Source organism: Schistocerca serialis, chromosome 3 (assembly GCF_023864345.2).
Source record: "Schistocerca serialis cubense isolate TAMUIC-IGC-003099 chromosome 3, iqSchSeri2.2, whole genome shotgun sequence".
Classification (NCBI taxonomy): Eukaryota; Metazoa; Arthropoda; class Insecta; order Orthoptera; family Acrididae; genus Schistocerca; species Schistocerca serialis.
This window is the reverse complement of record NC_064640.1, coordinates 457,835,448-457,855,779: the sequence shown is the minus strand read 5'-3', so window position 1 is coordinate 457,855,779 and position 20,332 is coordinate 457,835,448. Positions and strand designations below refer to the sequence as shown.

Sequence of the window (20,332 nt, the reverse complement as noted above, 5' to 3'; positions counted from 1 at the left end):
CTACGTTAACTGATTCGATACGTTCAGGTTTGTTTGTTGCCAGGAGGTCTAAGACGTTACCTTCACGAGTTGGTTCTCTAAGTATCTGCTAAAGGTAATTTTCGGATAAGACATCCAGAACAATGCCCTGTATCTGGCACCAATTTTTATGGCATAGCACTCCCCATCTATACCTGGCATGATCACGAAAATTACTAATGATATTCGCAAACTCTGTCTGAAACGCTCTACAACTACAGATCCTGACCCAGGTGGTCTATAAAAGCATCCTATCACCATTTTTGACTGTTCATCTATACTCAATTTCACCCAGATTAATTCACATTCGGAATCCGTGATAACCTCGCTAGATTTTATCGAATTTTTTACTGCATTAAATACGCCACCACCATTGGTGACCAACCTATCCTTATGATAAACATTCCAGTCTGAACTTACGATTTCGTTGTCATTGACGTCTGGCTCCAACCAGATTTCTATTCCCAATACTATCTGTGCATTATAACCTTCGATAAGCGATACTAATTCTGGGACCTTATGTTACAAATTACTCTGGATGTACTTAACATTTTACAATGGAACAAATGGCATTGATTAAGTAATTGTTTCTGTTTTCGGTTGTGCTAAAAATAATAACAAGTTTCCGTTAAAAAACAAAGGTATGTGTTGAAAATCAAACTTCCGTGCATTTCTCAATGGTTTGTATTAACCAGTTATAACAGCCCCCTCCCCACTTTCGGTCTGCGGAATTGGTTACTCTGTGTTTGATGTGGTTTGGGAGGTGTTTCCAGTGGTAATGTTAGGTGACTCACCTTGTATACTAACAAATTCAGATCAAATGAAAGACGTGTCACAGTAAAGGATGACCAAACAGTCGCATCAGCACACAGTGTACCCCCTCGGGCGTTAACGCAGGCGTGTATTCTCGCATGCAAGCGATCGTAAAGGTGCCGAATGGCACTCGGAGATAGATTGTTCCAAGCATCTTACTCGTTTTGTTGCAGTTCGGTAATGATTTTTGCAGGCCCTGGAGAACGAGTCAGTTCCCACTTCATCATGTCCAATACATGTTCAATTGGCGAGAACTCTGGTTCTTGCTGGCAATCCTATTTGCTGCATATGCGTCGCAGCAGCCGCATGTGGATGTTCTTTGTTCAGCTGAAAAAGGGAGTCACCGTCCTGTCGAAGGAATGGCAGTAGCACGGGTGTAGCAGCCTTTGCAATGCAGCCTTATCCCCTGCGCCACCGCACTTGATGAATCAGTTACAAAGCTTTCGAAGAGATTTATCATTGTGCAATTTGTCTTTAATTGAAGTTTATCGCGTACCCTTGCGTTGTGCTTCTTGACTCATATTTCTACGGTTTTAATCCTGTTCCTGGAGGAAACTTCCATTGCCATCATTTAGCAGCAAGAAGCGGAGAATTGCGGTAGAATAAATTTAAATCGCTGGTCTATGCCCTGTGTTAAAGTAAAAGAATTTATGGATGTGTTTCATTGAGTTAGACCATATGAGATTGCTTGTAATTATGCGTTCTTCAGGACATCACGTTAAGCCGTGCAGCATCGCTGGTCCTCTTGCAGTGGTATAGACCATGTAGTGACACCGGATTACACCCTATCCCTTCATTTTTTATATAACAGCCCAAACGCAACCACACCCAGTAAACCTCTCATCACAGTTGTCTTGCGCAGTTCATATCAGGTTGGGTAGAGATACTGGCGGATCATCCCGCGAAGAAGAGCCAAGCTGAATGAGAGTGCCTTTGACTTTCACCATCATGCGACAAACGACAGATTAATACGTATAGTGAATTTCCTGCCGTTTGGTCTGTTCTGGAATAACAGTCGCTAGATTCTAAGGCTCTGAGGCTCTATGTACAGGGGAAGATTCTGCTAGACGAAAAGGACCATAGTTACCTGGCAATAATAAACAGAATTCCTAGTACGATGCCAACCAATATTTCGTACCTTACTAGACTTAGAGAAAGCTTTTGACAATGTTGACTGAAATACTCTCTTTCAAATTCTGAAAGTGGCAGGGATCAAATACAGGGAGCGAAAGGCTGTTTACAATTTGTACACAAACCAGATGGCAAGTATAAGAGTCGAGGGGTATGAAAGGGATGCAATGGTTGAGAAGGGAGTGAGACAGGGTTGTAGCCTATCCACGATGCTATTCAACCTGTATTTTGAGGAAACAGTAAAGCAAACAAAAGAAAAATTTAGAGTAGGAATTAGAACCCATGGAGAAGAAATAAAAACTTTGGGGTTGGCCGATGAAATTGTAATTCTGTCAGTGGCCTTGGAAATGCAGTTGAACGGAATGGACAGTGCCTTGAAAGGAGGATATAAGATTAACAACAACAATGAATGTAGTCGAATTAAATCAGGTGATGCTGAGGGAATTAGATTAGTAAATGAGACACGTAAAGTAGTAAATGAATTTTACTATTTGGGGAGCAAAATAACTGATGATGGTCGAAGTAGAGAGGATATGAAGTATAGACTGACAATGGCAAGGAAAGCGTTTCTGAAGCAGGGAAAAACATCGAGTATAGATTTAAGTGTCAGGAAGTCCTTTCTGAAAGTATTTGTATGGAGTGTAGCCATGTATAGAACGACATATGGGCGATAAATAGTTTAGACAAGAAGAGGCTAGAAGGTTTCGAAACGATGCTACAGAAGAATGCTGAAGATTTGGTAGGTAGCTCATGTAACTAATGAGGAGGCACGAACAGAATTGGAGAGAAGAGGAATTTGTAGGGAAACGTGACTAGAAGAAGGGTTCAGTTGGTAGGACACGTTCTAGGGCATCACCAATTTAGTTTTGGAGGGAAGCGCCGAGGCTAAATATCGTAGAGGGAGACCAAGGGGTGAATACACGAAGCAGATTCAGAAGAATGTAGGTTGCAGTGGTTACTCGGAGGTGAAGAAGCTTGCGCAGGATTGAGTAGCATGGAGAGCAGCATCAAACTTGTTTCTGGACTAAAGATGACAACAACCAGAACAACAACAACAACTAGAACATCAGAATTCTACGTCGGTCTCTATGGTAGTCATGCAGGGTGCAGGTTTCAGCATACGTCTGGCTCCGTGCCACGTCCCTCACACAGGCACGTCTGTCTGGCCCTTGAGACTTACGGCTGCAGTTATAGCGGACGGCGCGGTACGATCAGAGCAGCGCGGCGCGGCGAGCAGATCAGTGGCGGCGAAACCAACTATTGCTACTCACAAGGGAAACTTCCCGTCGGACCCCCTCAAATTTAGTGGTAAGATGGCCCAGTAGATAGGACGTCAAAAACTGAACGAAGATCAAATTTGAAAACAGGAAGGAGTGGTATTGAACTATGAAAAACCAAAATAGAAACATTGGAGGGCTCAAGCTTAACAAGTACACCATCGAGTGAAGTAAAACGGCTACAGCGTCGTGGTTAAATGGTCACTGTGCTGGACTACAAAGCGGACGGGCTGGGTTGTTGACTCCCCTGCGCCATTTATTTTTATTTTCTTTCCCCAGCATTATGAAATGTCCGTCCACTCACTGAAATGTTTGTTACCTTTCTGTAGTCTTGGCAGTTGTCATACTATGCACTGGTTATAGAATATGAGTCATGTGGTGAGCATACATTACCATCGCAAGTAAATGTGATGAATAGTGAAATTAGGCGAGATACCATATAGACGTCTCACAGAAATGAAAACAACAAATAAATGGGTGTGAATTATGTTACAACAAATGAATTCAAGACTGAAAGCTACCAAAACTGAACGCAACTTCAAAAATGTTAGAACGTTTGTTTTGACAGAGCACAGAGAAACTGTGAAATTGTGAAACTGTTGCGTTTATTTGTTGCAGATTATGTGACAAACATTTCCTTGGGAGTGAGCACATTCACATTAACACCTAAATGTGGCAAGGAGGCATCTCCCACTCACCCGGCGTGCAAATTAGTTGGGTAGATAAGAAATTCCTATCATATGACACATGTACGATCACTAATGCCGTGTATGACATACAAGACGCACTTTCCGGTGGAGGATTTGGTTAACTGGTGGCCTTATCATTAAAGGTTTGCGGTACCCATTCGAAAGCCACTTCCTTTCGGCTGCTAATAGAGTAGTTGGGGAGAATCAGATTTCATTATAGGTTCTTTCCTTACACCTCGCTGCTGCAAACAGACGTTACACCACTACACAGACACCAATTTGAATACAGCAACAGCATGAAAAAAGTTAATACGAGGATGCTTTGAACATGGCTCACCTGCGTTGCAGTCCAACACCGTGACCACTCTACCACGACGCCATCGGTGTTTGATTGCTCTAGGCTACTCTTCTTATACTTGGACCGTTCACTCTTTCTATTTTGCATTTTTTTCCCCACAGTTGAGTACACCTCCTTCCTGTTTTTACGCTTCATCTGCGTTCAGTTTTCGACGGGCTGCCCACTGGGCCCTCTTCACCATTAAATCTGAGAGGGGTACGGTGGGGGGTTTCCCTTGTCAGTATGCGACTGGCGCTGCAAGCAGAGCGGCACAGAGAGCAGCCGAGCGAATGAAACGTGTTTGTTTCTGAGAGCGGTGACCAAAGCGTTCGAGTGACTCCGGCAGCATTCGGTTGTTTCTGCAGTACTGCTGCTGGCGCTTGTGTTTGTTTTGATGCACGGCTGAGAAAATGGCGTCAGCGGAAGCCTCATTTATGGGAGCAGCGAAACAACTGTTATCACAATAGACCATTTTGAGCAAGTTATATGATGATTGGCAGCAGAATTACAAACTACAAGCATATGCATTTTCTTAATTTCTTATTTCTTGAATTGTTTCAAAACGGGAGGCTATAATAAAGTTGAAGTAGCATAGTTCATAAACACATGAAAATAATGTTTTGTTTTGTGAGAAAATGTTTTCAAAACCGTCTCATTTGGACAGCTGCATTTGAAGCTCTATTAGTTTCGCCCTGCCTGATAAGCGCCGTGTACAGAACGGTAGATTTCGACTGTATGTTCTTGATCGACACTGAGGGATCCATCTAGGACAATGACAGTGTTGTGGAGAACACGTACATTCCACAATATAATCAGCAAATTCTAGTAATATTTTAATGGCTTCCAAGATTTGGCCCCAATTAGTGCTCATTAATCCAAAAAGACATTTAATTAATATTTGTGGTCTGGAGAAGCGTTTGTCTGAATGTCCTTTTCCTGTATCTAAAACCAATCGACTGTAAGAGTTGATTTAATACCTCAACAATGGATATGCCTCATCTCCAATGAACACAACAGGCAACCCACGTGATGTCTTTGGTAGTGGGGTATCTGACGGTATATTAAGCTCTCCTTCTTGCAGCAAGCGAAATACACTAGAAGAACGAAATCTGCCACATTCACTTTCTTTCACATATCACGGAATATCGATTACAACGGATTTCTGTGAGGATCTGAAACTGTTTGTCGGATGATTGATTGAAAATATTTTGTAGTAGTAAACATTGTACCACAATTTTCTGAGCATTGTAGACAAATGTGTTTTCTGTCGACGTAACCGACTGCATTTGGAAAGGTCTGTATGTTGTATAAATCATCTGCAGTACTTGGGAAATCATCTTCAGAAGACACTCATATGGGTGGAGGCAATCCCACAACACTTTGGTTGGTGACACCGAATTCTTACAATGGTTATGAATCCTGTTGTGATTGTCTGAGCCCTGTCTCGAAAACATCTTGTGGTTTCGGAGAACCTGTAATTGTCGTTTGATCAGCTGCCGATGACCCTTAGAGAATTGCATTATTCCATGAAAAAAAAAACATGTAGTTACTTGTATATTGCGCTACATAAGGAAGTTACTTGCGGTAACCATATGGAAACATACTCTCGTCTTTGTGTGCTACCATTTGCCAAAATATTGTTTTAAGATATCAAACTGTTTGTGAGATAAAAAAATGTTACGAATATTTCGTTCTCGCTTTATCGTCTGGGCACGCGATCGGAACGGAGTGCGTTATATACGACCCTTTTTCTTGAGAATGGAGTGAGTTACAGATCCCATCCCAAGCTTAAAGACTAGTTCAATATGTTAACTACATTTGATACGCAGCACCATATGGCCTAACATGCACCAAACACAAATTCATAGTGAAATCTATTTTTCGTTGCAATCTATTCGATTTTCTTGCAGTAGCTTGCTTAATTTTGAAATATCTCAATAACTGTGACGACAATTAACGAAATGAGAAGCACTTCATCATGAAGCTGACAAAGCTATGAGATACGCGAGAAGGATGTTTTTAGCGAGTAGTTTCTTGAAAATCTTTCGAGAAAGACTGCAGACTGGCCGGCTTGTGCATTTTCCGTCCATGCAGTGAAGCGAGCCTGCTGGCTGCCGTGCCGCTCCCTGGCCAGGGACCGTAGGCGACTGGAAAACCGTGGCCTGGTCAGACGAGTCACGATTTAAGTTGGTAAGACCTCATGGTAGGATTGGAGTGTGGAGCACACCCCACGAAGCCATGGACCCAAGTTGTCAACAAGGCTGTGTACAAGCTTTTTGTGGCTCCATAATGGTGTGGTCTGTGTTTAAATGGTATGGACTGCGTCCTCTGGCCCAACTGAACCAATCATTGACTCTGTTCGGCTACATGGAGACCATTTTCAGCCATTCATAGACTTAATGTTCTGAAACCAAGATGGAATTTTAATGGATGACACTACGCCATGTCACCAGGCCAGAGTTGTTCGCGATTGCTTTGAAGAACATTTTGGATAGTTCGAGTGAATGATTTAGCCACCCACATCTCCCAACATGAATCCCATCGAACTTCTACGAGCTGTAAAATCTTCCACCGGCAACACGTTCGCAGTTACGGACGGCTGGAGAGGCAACATGGTTCAGTATTTCCGCAGGGGACTTCCAACGACGTGTTGAGTCCGTGCGACGCCTAGTTGCTGCACTACGCCGGGCTGTCTCCCCATGACGTTTGTCACTTCAGTGTATGTTCAAGAATGCGTTTGTCACACACTTCCCATTTTTTTGTCTAACAACTATTTGTAAAAGCATGTGGGCGGCGATTTCAGTTAACGTTTGAACTTGCATGCTTAATCATAGTGCCACTTTATACTTTCTTACCTCGTATCACTTACTGTATTGTTTAGATCAATCTAACAGTGACTAAATTAATGGCCCTGTATTCTGTTAAGTTGAAACGACTGATGATGACAATGTAAGAATCCATTGACACATACTGAACATCAAGTTATACACGACATCAGTGTTATATTTTCTCCGAGAATGTTGCAGACAGGCGACAGTCACGTTAGTCTACAGGCAACGAGCTGGAGCTATGAATCCGTAAGCAGAGTGAACAGAACACTCTTTGGTGAGCTGACAGGCTCACATGCAGCCCACTGTCTGTAGCACGGGGACCAACTTGCGGCTCAACCACGCCAGCGTGCGACACACGTGCTTAGCAGTCTCAAACTTGTACCGTGCACTACTGCAACATTCATTTAGAAGCTTGTGCGGTTATTTATTAAAATTACCTTCCAAATAAATCAGAAAGCTTACCCTTTGTTAAGTGTCTGCACAGGTGCAGGACCATGAAACGAGAGAAGGCCTTGACTAATGGTTGGCTCACCTTTTTGTGTCAAAGGAACTGGTCGCACTCACGTATTGTAATGACCTTACATATTTACAAACTGATCTGTCGGTATAATACTGTATAAACATGTTAGCAATTAATTAGTGATAAAATGAATGGATAAATTCTATCGAATTAATCATGGTAACCATCACAGTAGAATTATAATTTAATTGAAATAAATGTTTGCTATAATCAACAAGTAATAATTGATTGATGACCTTACAACACTGCGGATTCCAAGTAAATATTAAATAATCCGATAATAAAGCACTGGAGTGCATTAATGTATACAAATATGGAACACATCAGTGCAGAATTTATTTATCAAAGGATTAACCTGTGTAAACCAATGTGCAAATATTTGAAGTTTGGAAGCAGTGTTTCCTCACTAGCCATAACGTGGAATACTGTTCATTATTTCAGGTAATCACAGGAAATAAAAAAAGAATCATGTCTACCACGTGCGACAATAAACACAACCAGCAGTAAAATAATCTCTAATGCACTGGTGCTTCGACTCTCATACACGCGAAATTATACGCACAAGCGTTCCATATACAGTCATGAGAACTGTGTTCAGGGTATGGTAAATCCCGCACGCTGTTAATATACCCTGACGGAAAAATCTCTACACTAAGGAATAATTAATATACAGTAATGAAATTTCGGGAATAAATTGGCCAAGATAAGATACAGGGGATAGGCGAAATAATGTGAACAGTGGTAGAAATGGGATGGCTGTGTTTGACGGTCAACAACGCTGGTAAGTCACATGTCGTGTTGGACTGTGCGTGTTCAGTGCGGACTAGGTATCAGTGCAGGTTGTTTACTATTGGTGCACACTTCTTATTTGCATTCAGAGGCCGAGGCCGACGTGCACTGAAAGACCTAACAGAGTTCCAAAGAGGGCAGTGTGTGGGGGCCCGATTAGCTGGAGTTTCAGTAACCAAGACAACCAACTTATTGAATGTTTCAAGAGCAACTGTTTCAACAGTCATGACAGCCAAAGCAAAACATGGAAACACATCATCGTGTAAACGTAATAGTGGGCGTAAATCAAAACTAAATCACAGAGATCGTCGTACGCTAACACGAATTGTGTCAAAACAACACGAAACTACGGTGGCTAAAGTGACTGCAGAGATCAATAGCCATCTTCGAGACCCCGTATCTATCGATACTGTCTGCCGAGAACTCCATAAAGCGAATATTCATGGACGAGCTGCTATACCGACATCATTAGCGTAAAACATGCTGTCAGGAGCATAAATCCGGACGGCTGATCAGTAGAAACACGTCATATGGTCCGACGAGTCAACGTTTTCGTCAGTACCAATTCTGGCTGTTATAGGCTCTTTGCTGTTCCTTATCTATATAAACGATTTGGGAGACGATCTGAGCAGCCGTCTTAGGTTGTTTGCAGATGACGCTGTCGTTTATCGACTAATAAAGCCATCAGAAGATCAAAACAAATTGCAAAACTTTTTATAAAAGATATCAGAATGTTGCGAAAATTGGCAGTTGACCCTAAATAACGAGAAGTGTGAGGTCATCCACATGAGCGCCAAAAAGAATTCGTTAACCTTCGTTTACACGATAAATCAGTCTAATCTAAAATCCGTAAATTCGGCTAAATACCTACGTATTACAATTACGAACAACTTATGTTGGAAAGAACACACAGAAAATGTTGTGGGGAAGGCTAACCAAAGACTGCGTTTTATTGGCAGGACACTTAGAAAATGTAACAGATCTACTAAGGATACTGCCTACACTACGCTTGTCCGTCCTCTTTTAGAATACTGCTGCGCGGTGTGGGATCCTTACCAGATAGGACTGACGGAGTATATCGAAAAAGTTCACAGAAGGGCAGCACGTTTTGTATTATTGCGAAATATGGGAGAGTGTGTCACAGAAATGATACAGGATTTGGGCTGGACATCATTAAAAGCAAGGCGTTTTTCGTTGCGACGGAATATTCTCACGAAATTCCAATCACTAACTTTCTCCTCCGAACGGAAAAATATTTTGTTGACACCGACCTACATAGGGAGGAACGATCACCACCATAAAGTAAGGGAAATCAGAGTTCGTACGGAAAGATATAGGTGTTCATTCTTTCCGCTCGCAATACGAGATTGGAATAATAGGGAATTGTGAAGATGGTTCGATGAACCCTCTGCCAGGCACTTGAATGTGATTTGTAGAGTATCCATGTAGAGGTAGATGTAGATGTACGTCTGAAGAACGCCAAAAGAAGTCTACAATCCTGATTGCTTGATTTTCAACGGTTAAGTATGGAGGTGGAAGTGGGATGGTGTGGGCACCCATATCATGGTATTCTGCTGGTCCCGTCATTACTCACAGCCAACAATTATGAGAACATTTTAGGTGATGAGGTGCACCCCATGATTCAAATGTTGTTCTCCAACGATGATGCCATATTTCAGGACGATAATGCACCCATTCACACAGCCAGGAAAGTGCAATCGTGGTATAAGGGGCATGCAACTCATCTGCAGCGTCTTCCATAAACCATTCCCAAGTAAGTACAGGTGTTCACATTATTTTGCCTATCCCCTGTATTTAAGTAATGTACGGTACAAGTTCACTGGTTAATGTAAGCTTGAGAAAAGCCATTGCAAATGTGAAATGATTGTACATTAATAACTGCCAGAATGTTGAATGCAAGCATGTAAACATGTATGCATTGTGCCGTATAGGTACCGGACGTCAGTTCATGAGACAGCGTTCCATGTCTGTTGCACTTGATCGATCCATACAGGGACGATTAAAGCTGGTTCTGGATGACACTGGAGTTATCGTCCGATGGTGTCTGATACATGCTCGATTGGAGACCAACCTGGTGATCGAGCAGGCCAAGGCAACACTCTGTAGAGCATGTTGGGTTACAACAGCGGTATGTGGGCGAACGTTATCCTGTTGGAAAACAATCATGGGAATGAAGTTCATGAATAGCAGCACAACAGGTAGAATCACCAGACTGACGTACAAATTTGCGGTCAGGGTGCATGGGATAACCACGAGAGTCTCCTGCTGTCATACCAAACTGCAGCTCAGATCATAACCCCAGGTGTAAGTCCAATGTGCCTAAGCCGCAGACATGATGGTTGCAGGTGCTTACCTGACGTCCTCCTAACCAGCACACTTGACTCGCATTCGGAAGGACGACGGTTCAATCCCGCGTCCGGCCATCCTGATTTGGGTTTTCCGTGATTTCCCTGTATCACTTCAGGCAAATGCCGGGATGGTTCCTTTGAAAGGGCACGGCCGATTTCCTTCCCCATCCTTCCCTAACCCGAGCTTGTGCTCCGTCTCTAATGACCTCGTTGTCGATGGGACGTTGAACACTAATCTCCTCCTCCTCCCTAACCAGCACACCACCATCATTAGCAACGAGGCAGAACCAGCTGCTACCAGCGAACAAAACAGACCTCCATTCCACCCTCCAACGAACTGGCGCTTGAAACTACTGAAGCCGCAAATGGCGGTGGATTAAGGTCATTGTAATGCGCGCTACAGGGCGCGTGGCTCGATACTGTCCTTGAATTATCGATTTGTACCACTTCGTTGTGTCACTTTGGTGCCAACTGCTGCAGACGCAGTACGATGTTCCAGAGCCATATGCCGAACACGACGCTCATCCCTCTCGGTGGTGTGCCACGTGGCCACCCGGAGCCCGTCTTCTTGAGTGCATATCTTCCCGTGACCATCGCTATCAGCAATCATATACAGTGGCTACATTCCTGCCAAGTCTTTCTGCGGTATTGCGGATGGAAAATCCAGCTTCTCGTAGCTGTATTACGCGACCTCATTTAAACGCAGTGAGCTTTTGATAATGGCGTCTCCGTTCTCTTGAAGTCATTGTTGACTAACATCAACTCATTACGCCCAATCTCAAAGGTAGCTAACGCTCACGACCTTTACAGAACTAACTTAAAGCAAACCTGATTTGCATCCTCATGGTAGCACTACTAGCGCCGCTCTTATGCGTCTGGCGCTAAATGTGAATAGACATTATGTTGTGTTGGCAGAAGAGCCAACACGGTGTTACGAGAGGAGGCCGAAATACACGCACCTTAGCTCACGCAGGCTGGCGTGAGGAGGGAAGAACTATACTGACGTGAGGTCTGGAACATGACAAGGAATTAGAATTCAGAAAGCGGACGTAATTAGTTTGATACTTAACTTTAATCCATTAATGATGAACGTCGCTCTTGACGGTACGTGATTCATAATATTATCTGTCAGAATACATTCTTCAAGATATGACTTCTAGTAACTGAATATGGCGCCCTGCTAGGTCGTAGCAAATGACGTAGCTGAAGGCTATGCTAAACTGTCGTCTCTGCAAATGAGAGCGTATGTAGACAGTGAACCATCGCTAGCAAAGTCGGCTGTCCAATTGGGGCGAGTGGTATGGAGTCTCTCTAGACCTGCCGTGTGGCGGCGCTCGGTCTGCAATCACTGGTAGTGGCGACACGCGGGCCCGACTTATACTAACGGACCGCGGCCGATTTAAAGGCTACCACCTAGCAAGTGTGGTGTCTGGCGGTGACACCACACATTATCCTTCAGATGCAGAAACATGCCTACCAGCACTTGTTTATCTCGCACAGCTCCTCCTTGGTGTTGGGAATTTTTTTCCGCCATTGTATAACTCCGAGCACTTCAAATCACTCTGAGTCCAGCGGTCTGTACATTCTAACTCACGTGACTGACTTACCTCCCGAGTTTATCTCCACATATTACTTCCTTCGACTAGCGCCTCCTGCGAACTCACCAGAATGACCACGAGAGACTGACCAGAAACTAGTGACGAAGTACCATGAGCGCATGATCCCGAGCTTTTATGTTGTCTCTGTGATATTACAGTGTGTGCCATTGAATCCAAGTTTAATAACGATCGTCTTTCAAAATGGGAGCTATTAACACGTTACATTAAAATAATCTATCTTCAGCAGCCATTTAGCGAGCTCTCTAGACATTAAATGTGCAGCGTAACATAAAATGTTAATCAGAATGTTAATCATACACGTTTGTGCTTTACCTATCACAAAATAAGTATCTAAAATAAACTTATGAAAGTAAAGGTGACCATCTTAAAAGCGGAACCCTTTTTGCCTTCTAGCCATTGGTACATTCAGAATGTAAGTAGCTTTCGTCGTTTTTAAAAAACATCGATATGGCTATTTGCGTCAATATTAAATTATCTATTGATTAAACTTCAAATATTAATAATTCGAGAGTATTTAAAGAATGGGTTGTGGGTAACACACGTTGCTTTATAGGACGTATAACTGTGGAAAACTCACAGTAATGGTACATTTGCATAATCATAATGTTGTAAAACTGAGTTTAACTTTTGCTACGAGTGGAATATTTGAAGCGTGTCTCTTTGTGCTGCTGACAATCATCTTCAGCTTTAATCTGCCACTTCATATGCTATGGTAACTTAAAATATTTGTGGATTATTAATTTTACAGTGCATATCGTAATATTCATTACTAGCTGTGGTACCCGGCTTCGCTCAGGGAGTTGATACGAGATTGTGTGGTAGCTGGAATAAGAGGATAAATTTTAAAGTGTAATAGGTAAAAAGTTTTATTGAAAACATTCTAACTACTTACAATACTTGGGGTAGGAAGAACCGTAGATAGAAACGTTTGACGTTGTTCGGATGTACGGTGTATACTCGGCCTAGTCCGCCAGTTTTCATGATTCCTGGATGATCTTATACTGGAATTCCTTACTTTCGTCGCTGAAAGATTTTTCTTGTTGTGTTCCACGCATAATAGATAGGAACGTCGACATACAGTAATATTTTCGCGAATGTATCCGTTTGACGGAGTTGGTAAAAAGCTGTTGATGTGTTCTGAAGTGGTTCGCTTGCTGGTGTTCCAGCTGTGTCTTTCGTGAAGTAAACTCTCTGTCCATTCTCCACTGCTAGATGTTGCACGGTTGGTTCGCGTTCGTGTATGGAAAAACCGAAAATCCACCACGCTGCTTCGTTACCGCTGATCTATTTCCAAGTTTGGTACATGAGGATCGCGTCGTTTCTGTTTTGTTGTCCGCTGTCTTTGGCTATTTGAAATACTGTCACGTCACTGCCTTTGTTCACAAGCTTACAGATACATTTGTGGATTTCACTGAATTGCAGTATTATACGTTTTACGTGCGCTTGGAACATTTTAGAAAGTGGTGTGTTACATGGTAATATCCACCGATTACCTATTTCCAGTTCCTAGCTGCCTCGTAATCGTACTTTTGCTGTGAAATCACCGGTTTTGGGTGATCGTCTTCTGTATTTGGGACAGCTATCAACTACGGTTTGTGTGATGTTCAAGTATGGTTTTGGGTATTGTTTTGCACATTTTCCATCACTCATACACGGCAAATTGGCGTTTAATGGCCCGCATGATCGCGAATCACGTTTTGCACTACTATGACATACAGTTCTGGATCATCTTGTGGAATGGGAAATCCAACTTGGATGATTTTGTCGATATCCGTTGGATAAATTCTGTCGTGTAGCTATACAAGATTGGGTGAGTGAGGCAGTCCTCGATTTTGCCAGTCGATTGTGTACATCCAGCGTCTAACGGTTCCAAAGATGTGGTATTTTGCGATGACTTCAATAAATCTTATTTGTTTTTGTCGAAAAGCTCAGGCGTCGTGTCGACGCAAGGGGGCTTTTCCATATCTCAGTTGTTCTTTGATTTCTCGCCAGCACGAGCTGCATGCGAAAGTTAAGAAGAAGTCAGGTCGCCTATATTTTCTTATGTAGATCATGGCATTTTGAGTGCATTCGTGCATGTTTCTCAGACTTCCTACACTGAAGCGCCAAAGAAACTGGTATTCAAATACAGGCAGAATACGGCGCTGCGGTCGGTAACGCCTATGTAAGACAACAAGTGTCTGGAGCAGTTGTTAGATCAGTACTGCTGCTACAATGGCAGGTTATTAAGATTTAAGTGAATTTGAACGTGGTGTTACAGTCGGCGCACGAGCGATCAGGCACAGCATCGCCGAGGTAGCGATGACGAGGGAATTTTCCCGTACGACCATTTCACGAGTGTACCGCGAATATCAGGAATCCGGTAAAACATCAGATCTCCAACATCGCTGCGGCCGGAAAAAGATTCTACAAGAACGGGACCTACGACGACTCAAGAGAATCGTTCAATGTGACAGAAGTGCAACCCTTCCGCAAATTGCTGCAGACTTCAATGCTGGGCCATTAACAAGTATCGGCGTGCGAACTGTTCAACGAAACATAATCGATATGAACTTCCGAAGCCGAAGGCCCACTCGTGTACCCTTGATGACTGCACGACACAAATCTTTACGGCTCGCCTGGACCTGTCAACAAAAAAATGGTTCAAATGGCTCTGAGCACTATGGGACTCAACTGCTGAGGTTATTAGTCCCCTAGAACTTAGAACTAGTTAAACCTGACTAACCTAAGGACATCACAAACATCCATGCCCGAGGCAGGATTCGAACCTGCGACCGTAGCGGTCTTGCGGTTCCAGACTGCAGCGCCTTTAACCGCACGGCCACTTCGGCCGGCTACCTGTCAACACCAACATTGGACTGTTGATGACCACAAGCATGTTGCCTGGTCGGACGAGTCTCGTTTCAGATTGTATCGAGCGGATGGACGTGTGCGGGTGTGGAGACAACCTCAAGAATCCATGGACTCACCATATCAGCAGGAGACTGTTCAAGCTGGTAGAGGCTCTGTAATGGTGTGGGAAATGTGCAGTTGGAGTGATATGGGACCCCTGATACGTCTAGGTACGACTGACAGTTAACACGTACTTCAGATCCTGTCTGATCACATGCATCCATTCATGTCCACTGTGCACTCCGACGGACTAGGGCAATTCCAGCAGAACAATGCGACACCCAACACGTCCAGAATTGCTACAGAGTGGCTCCAGAAACACTCTTCTGAGATTAAACACATCCGCTTGCCACCAAACTCCCCAGACATGAACATTATTGAGCATATCTGGGATCCCTCTCTACGAGCCGTTCATTTTCCTCGAGCACTACTCCAGACATTGTGTATTTAAAGCGGGGACCTAGAAACGACGGAGAGGTTTCGTTCCGCCGTAGCCCTCAGTGGTTCACAACCCCACAACAGGCCATAGCAGTCCATCCACCTCACTGCCGCCCCACACCGAATCCAGGGTTGTGCGGTTTGGCTGCCAGTGGACAATTATGTCACCGCTTGTGTTTTCATTGTTCACAGTTAGGATGGCGACTTAGTGTCTCTGATGTGCGTCAAATCGACGTTCGTGATCTCCATGTGGTCTTTTGTCGGCCTGAATTATAACTTTAAAATCATCAGAAATCATTCGGTCTAGCGCTGTTTTGAATCTGTGAATCAGTTGATTGTATTCGTGTAAGATCCTCTGTACGTCTCGGACTACTTGTCGTCTCACTCCACTGATATTTGTGCATCGTTGATCAATTTCTGTTTCTTCATTTCCGATGAAATATTCTTGCAGAAATTTGTGCTCTTAGTTGAATAGTGATAGTAATGGTTCCACGTGGTAGATTGATTTCATCTCTGTTAGTGCTGATCGAAGTGACACCGATAGAAGTCATTTATAAGCAGACGTAGTATGCTTTTATAATTTGAAGAGAGTGTTTTGATTCTGGAATTTCTCCGGCCGTGTAATGTAAAAAATCCGGCGGAGGTGCTTCCAGTGGTGGTAACCAAATTTTTACATTCATGCAGCGGAATCCTAGTGTTTCTCTACCCATTTTTTCTCGCATTGAAAAATTGGCAGATGTTGTCCATTTTTCCGATTACGATGTGTTTGTGTTTGTTATAATCTTTCGTCGGGTCGTAGTAGAATGCTTCGTTTGTTAGGTTGTACAGTATACGTTTCCTCGTCCGCGCTTTTCGTACGTTCATATTTTCGTGGCTGGCTTGAGTTAGCCGTCTATAGTTATAAGATTGTGTCGCAATTCTTGATTCTTCAGTCCGTTCATTTAATTGTTTTTCAGTTTCTCTTCTTTTCACGGTGCTCATTCTCGTTCGTTGGGAAATTAAACTTGCTTCGCGCTCTTAGTCTGTTTCGTAATTTCACTGTTCTTTTTCTTTTCGCCGTGTTGCTTCACAACTGGCAAGATCTCCTCCTCTTTTACGTTTGGGCGTTGTCGAAAATATAAATCAAATCAACTTTTTACTGACAAATACACTAAGTACACACTACACACTTTCCACACTTCATTTTGGATTTATATTCAGTCACTGTATTACTTTGATTGCTCATATTTCATTGTTTGTTTTTATTCACTTACTGTACTGCTTTTTCGGTTCCTCCCTTCGTCAGTAGTAAGAAACTGACGTTAGACCTCACGAGGGGTTTAGCTTTATACATCCCTTTCAATAGGTAGCCCCACGAGGGACGAATTCCAGAACATACGAAGAAGGCTTCGAATGGTCCAAAATGTTCCAGAACAGTCCATAACATTCGAGAGTGTTCTGGAATATTCTACAATGATCTGGGATGTTTCGGGTTGTTCCCGATCATTCTGGATTCCCGACTAATCCCGATCATCCAGATCATCCCGAATCATTGTGGAACATTCCGTAACATTTTGGAATGTTCTCGAATACTGTAAAATGTTCTAGAAGGCTTCATGGGTTTGCCGCCGGATGACGTTGTACAAATTCCACAATATTTCAGGTAGCGAACCTTAATGGTGGCTAGGTAGGACTGACAGTATTCGAAAGTCGACGCGCCTGTACAGAGAACACGCGGGCGAAGAATGGGCAGGCGCACATAGATGGCGCCATACTCAAACGCTCTCTGTCGATAATCGCTGAGGAGCCCTCTTGCGCGTGTGCCGTACGCTCTAACAGAGCGGGCAGACGTTACCCACTAAAAAACCGTACTAGACCAATATTATAAAAGGTCTGTTACCGAAAAAAATGTTGATTTTCTCGTCGTGATTTAATAGCAGCCAATGAAGGTTTTCAGGCTGTGCTCAGTTCAAATCCCGCATTCCTGTTGATGAGATTATGAGCTGTACGGATATGTACTGCTTTCTTAATGACACAATCCTAGAAAGATGATGCCGGGGATAGAACTTTCGCCTTTTCATAAATCATGCGATGCCCTGTATTTACACAGTGTTTTGCAATTACCGACTTCTCCGGTTGGCGTAGATGTATATGACGCTGACGTTCATCACAGTGTTCTTGTTCTGTGCAATATGTCTGACCTATATATGCCGCTCCGCGTTTCCTCAGGCCAAGATCAACCTTAACCGAACCAAACAGGTTCCACAGTTCTGCAGATGGTCGAAAAACGTACTTAATGTCATATCGTCCGTAGACTCTTCCGATTCTTGATGACATGGCACCAAAATACAGCAAGAAGACCAATGTGGTGGATGTCTTCGTATTTTCATTATGCTCCATATATTGAACTCACTTGAGCCTGAATGCATTGCGTATCTGTCTCTCAGAATAACCGTTTTGTCGGAACACTGTCTTCAATCGTTGTATCTCACTCGACAGGCTTTCAGGATCAGATACCACACGCGCTCTATGAACTAACGCATGTAATGCACTACAGCACTGTGCAGGGTGGTGGCAGCTTGTGCCCTGCAATTATAGATCTGTATGTATTGGCTTACAATATACAATGTCCCCCAAGGTTCCATCTGCTTTCTTTCGCACCAAAACATCAAGAAAAGGTAAAGTATCATCTTTTTCCAGTTCCATTGTGAAGTTTGTATTCGGGTGGAGCGAATTAAAGGAAATCAGACGGAAACTTGGAACACAGCATCTACCGCAAGCCAACGCATACAGATCTATATTTGCAGGCCACAAGCTGCCATCTCCCTGCACAATGCGGTAGTGCATTACGTACGTTAGTTCATAGAACGCGTGTGGCATCTCATCCTGAAAGCCTGTCGAGTGAGATACAACATTTGAAGACAGTGATCCGACAAAACGATTATTCTGAGAGACAGATACGTAATGCACTCATGCCCAAGCGAGTTCAATCCATGGAGCAGAATCAAGATACGAAGACACCCACCGGTTTGGCCTTCGTGCTGTATTTTTGCTCCCATATCGTAAGAGTCGGAAGAGTCCTCGGAAGATATGATGTTAGGTGTGTTTTTCGACCATCTGCAGAACTGAGGAAATTGTTGGGTTCCGTTAAGGATGATGTTGGCCTGAGGAAACGTGGTGTGTATGAGATTCCTCGTCAATGTGGGGCGGCATATTTAGGCCGGACATGTCGCACTGTACAAGATGACTGTGATGAAAATCAGCGTCATACACGCCTACGCCAACTGGAGAAGCCGGCAGTTGCACAACACTGTCTAAATACACGACATCGCATGATTTATGAAAAGACGGAAGTTTTATCCCCGACATCATCTTTCTGGGATTGCGTCATATCCGTACAGCTGGTGATCTCATCAACAGGGATGCGCGATTTCGACTGAGCACAGCCTGGAACCCTGCATTGGCTGCTATTAAATCACGACGAGAACATCAACACTTTTCGATAACAGACCCGTCGTAACATTGTGTAGTATGGTTTTTTAGTAAGCAACGTCTGTCCGCACTGTTAGTAAACATAGGTACAGCGCACGCGCGGGAGGGCCACTCTGCGATTTTCGGGTGAGGGCGTTTGAGTATGACGCCATCTGTCTGCAAATAATTGTGCATGCGTGATTTCTGCGCCTGCGTCTTCTATATACAGCGATTCGAAGTACGGATACCTTCAGTGATGCCTAGCCACCGGCAAGGTTCACCACCGGAGGATGTCGGACAGTAGCTCGGAGGAAATATTGTGGAATTTGCAAAACGTCATCCGGCGGCAAATCCGTAAAGACTATTTAGGAGATTTGATGTATTTTGTCTGTAATTTTATAAAAGGCCAAAAGTGAAGCAAAAGAGAAGCACTTCTTTTACAGAAAAAGTTGTAAGCTCATTTGGATTTGTTCCAGCCGCAGGAAGACGCTGGCACAAACTTTGTGACGGTGAGGGACGTGAGCTGTGCCTTCATCATTTCTTAAAATACAGAAAGAGGAAGTGGCGTGCAGTCGACGTACCAGGTGAGGAGTGGAACATTAGCATGTAATTTAAGTTACTTTAAGACAAGCTTAGCTAAAATTTGTTTCCATTCTTGTCTTCTACTAAGTATATTTTCTTAGTATATTTTAAAATTAATCGCTTGCTTATATCATTCCACAGAAACCAGTCTGAAATGCTAACACAGATGAGCTATCATAGGCATTGAAATAAACTGGTGTGTAAAACTTTAAGGACGAAAGTAACTTCCGTATCATGTATTACTGCCAACTAACATAGCTTGATGAAACGAGGACCACGCATAGAAAGGCGTGGTACACTACAGCACAAAAGTTAACTGAAAGAAGTACGCAATGCCACAAACAGGAACGACACTTTCATTCAAAGATAATATTCCCACTGACGTCACCGCCTTCTATAATGGTCCCCATGGACATTAGGAAAGACAGGACATGGTTCTTAACACAGTGCGTGATCACCACGAACAGCAATGCATGCTCTGCAGCGTGCTTACATTGTGGCCACAGGGTTGGTAAGGAATTCTTGTTGTAGGGCGTCCCATTCCTTCACCACCGCAGCTAATAACTGCCGGATGGTC

At 43.4% G+C, this 20,332-nt stretch overlaps 1 protein-coding gene across 1 annotated transcript in view; it reads left to right on the top strand.

Annotated features, from left to right (window-relative positions):
- The first annotated feature begins 10,139 nt into the window (after positions 1 to 10,139).
- The window catches only part of LOC126470921 (collagen alpha-3(IX) chain-like), a 159,841-nt gene continuing 149,648 nt past the window's right edge, over positions 10,140 to 20,332 (top strand). The window contains exon 1 of the mRNA XM_050098952.1: positions 10,140 to 10,179. Coding sequence (XP_049954909.1) covers positions 10,140 to 10,179 — 40 coding nt within the window. The remainder of the gene's footprint in view (positions 10,180 to 20,332) is intronic.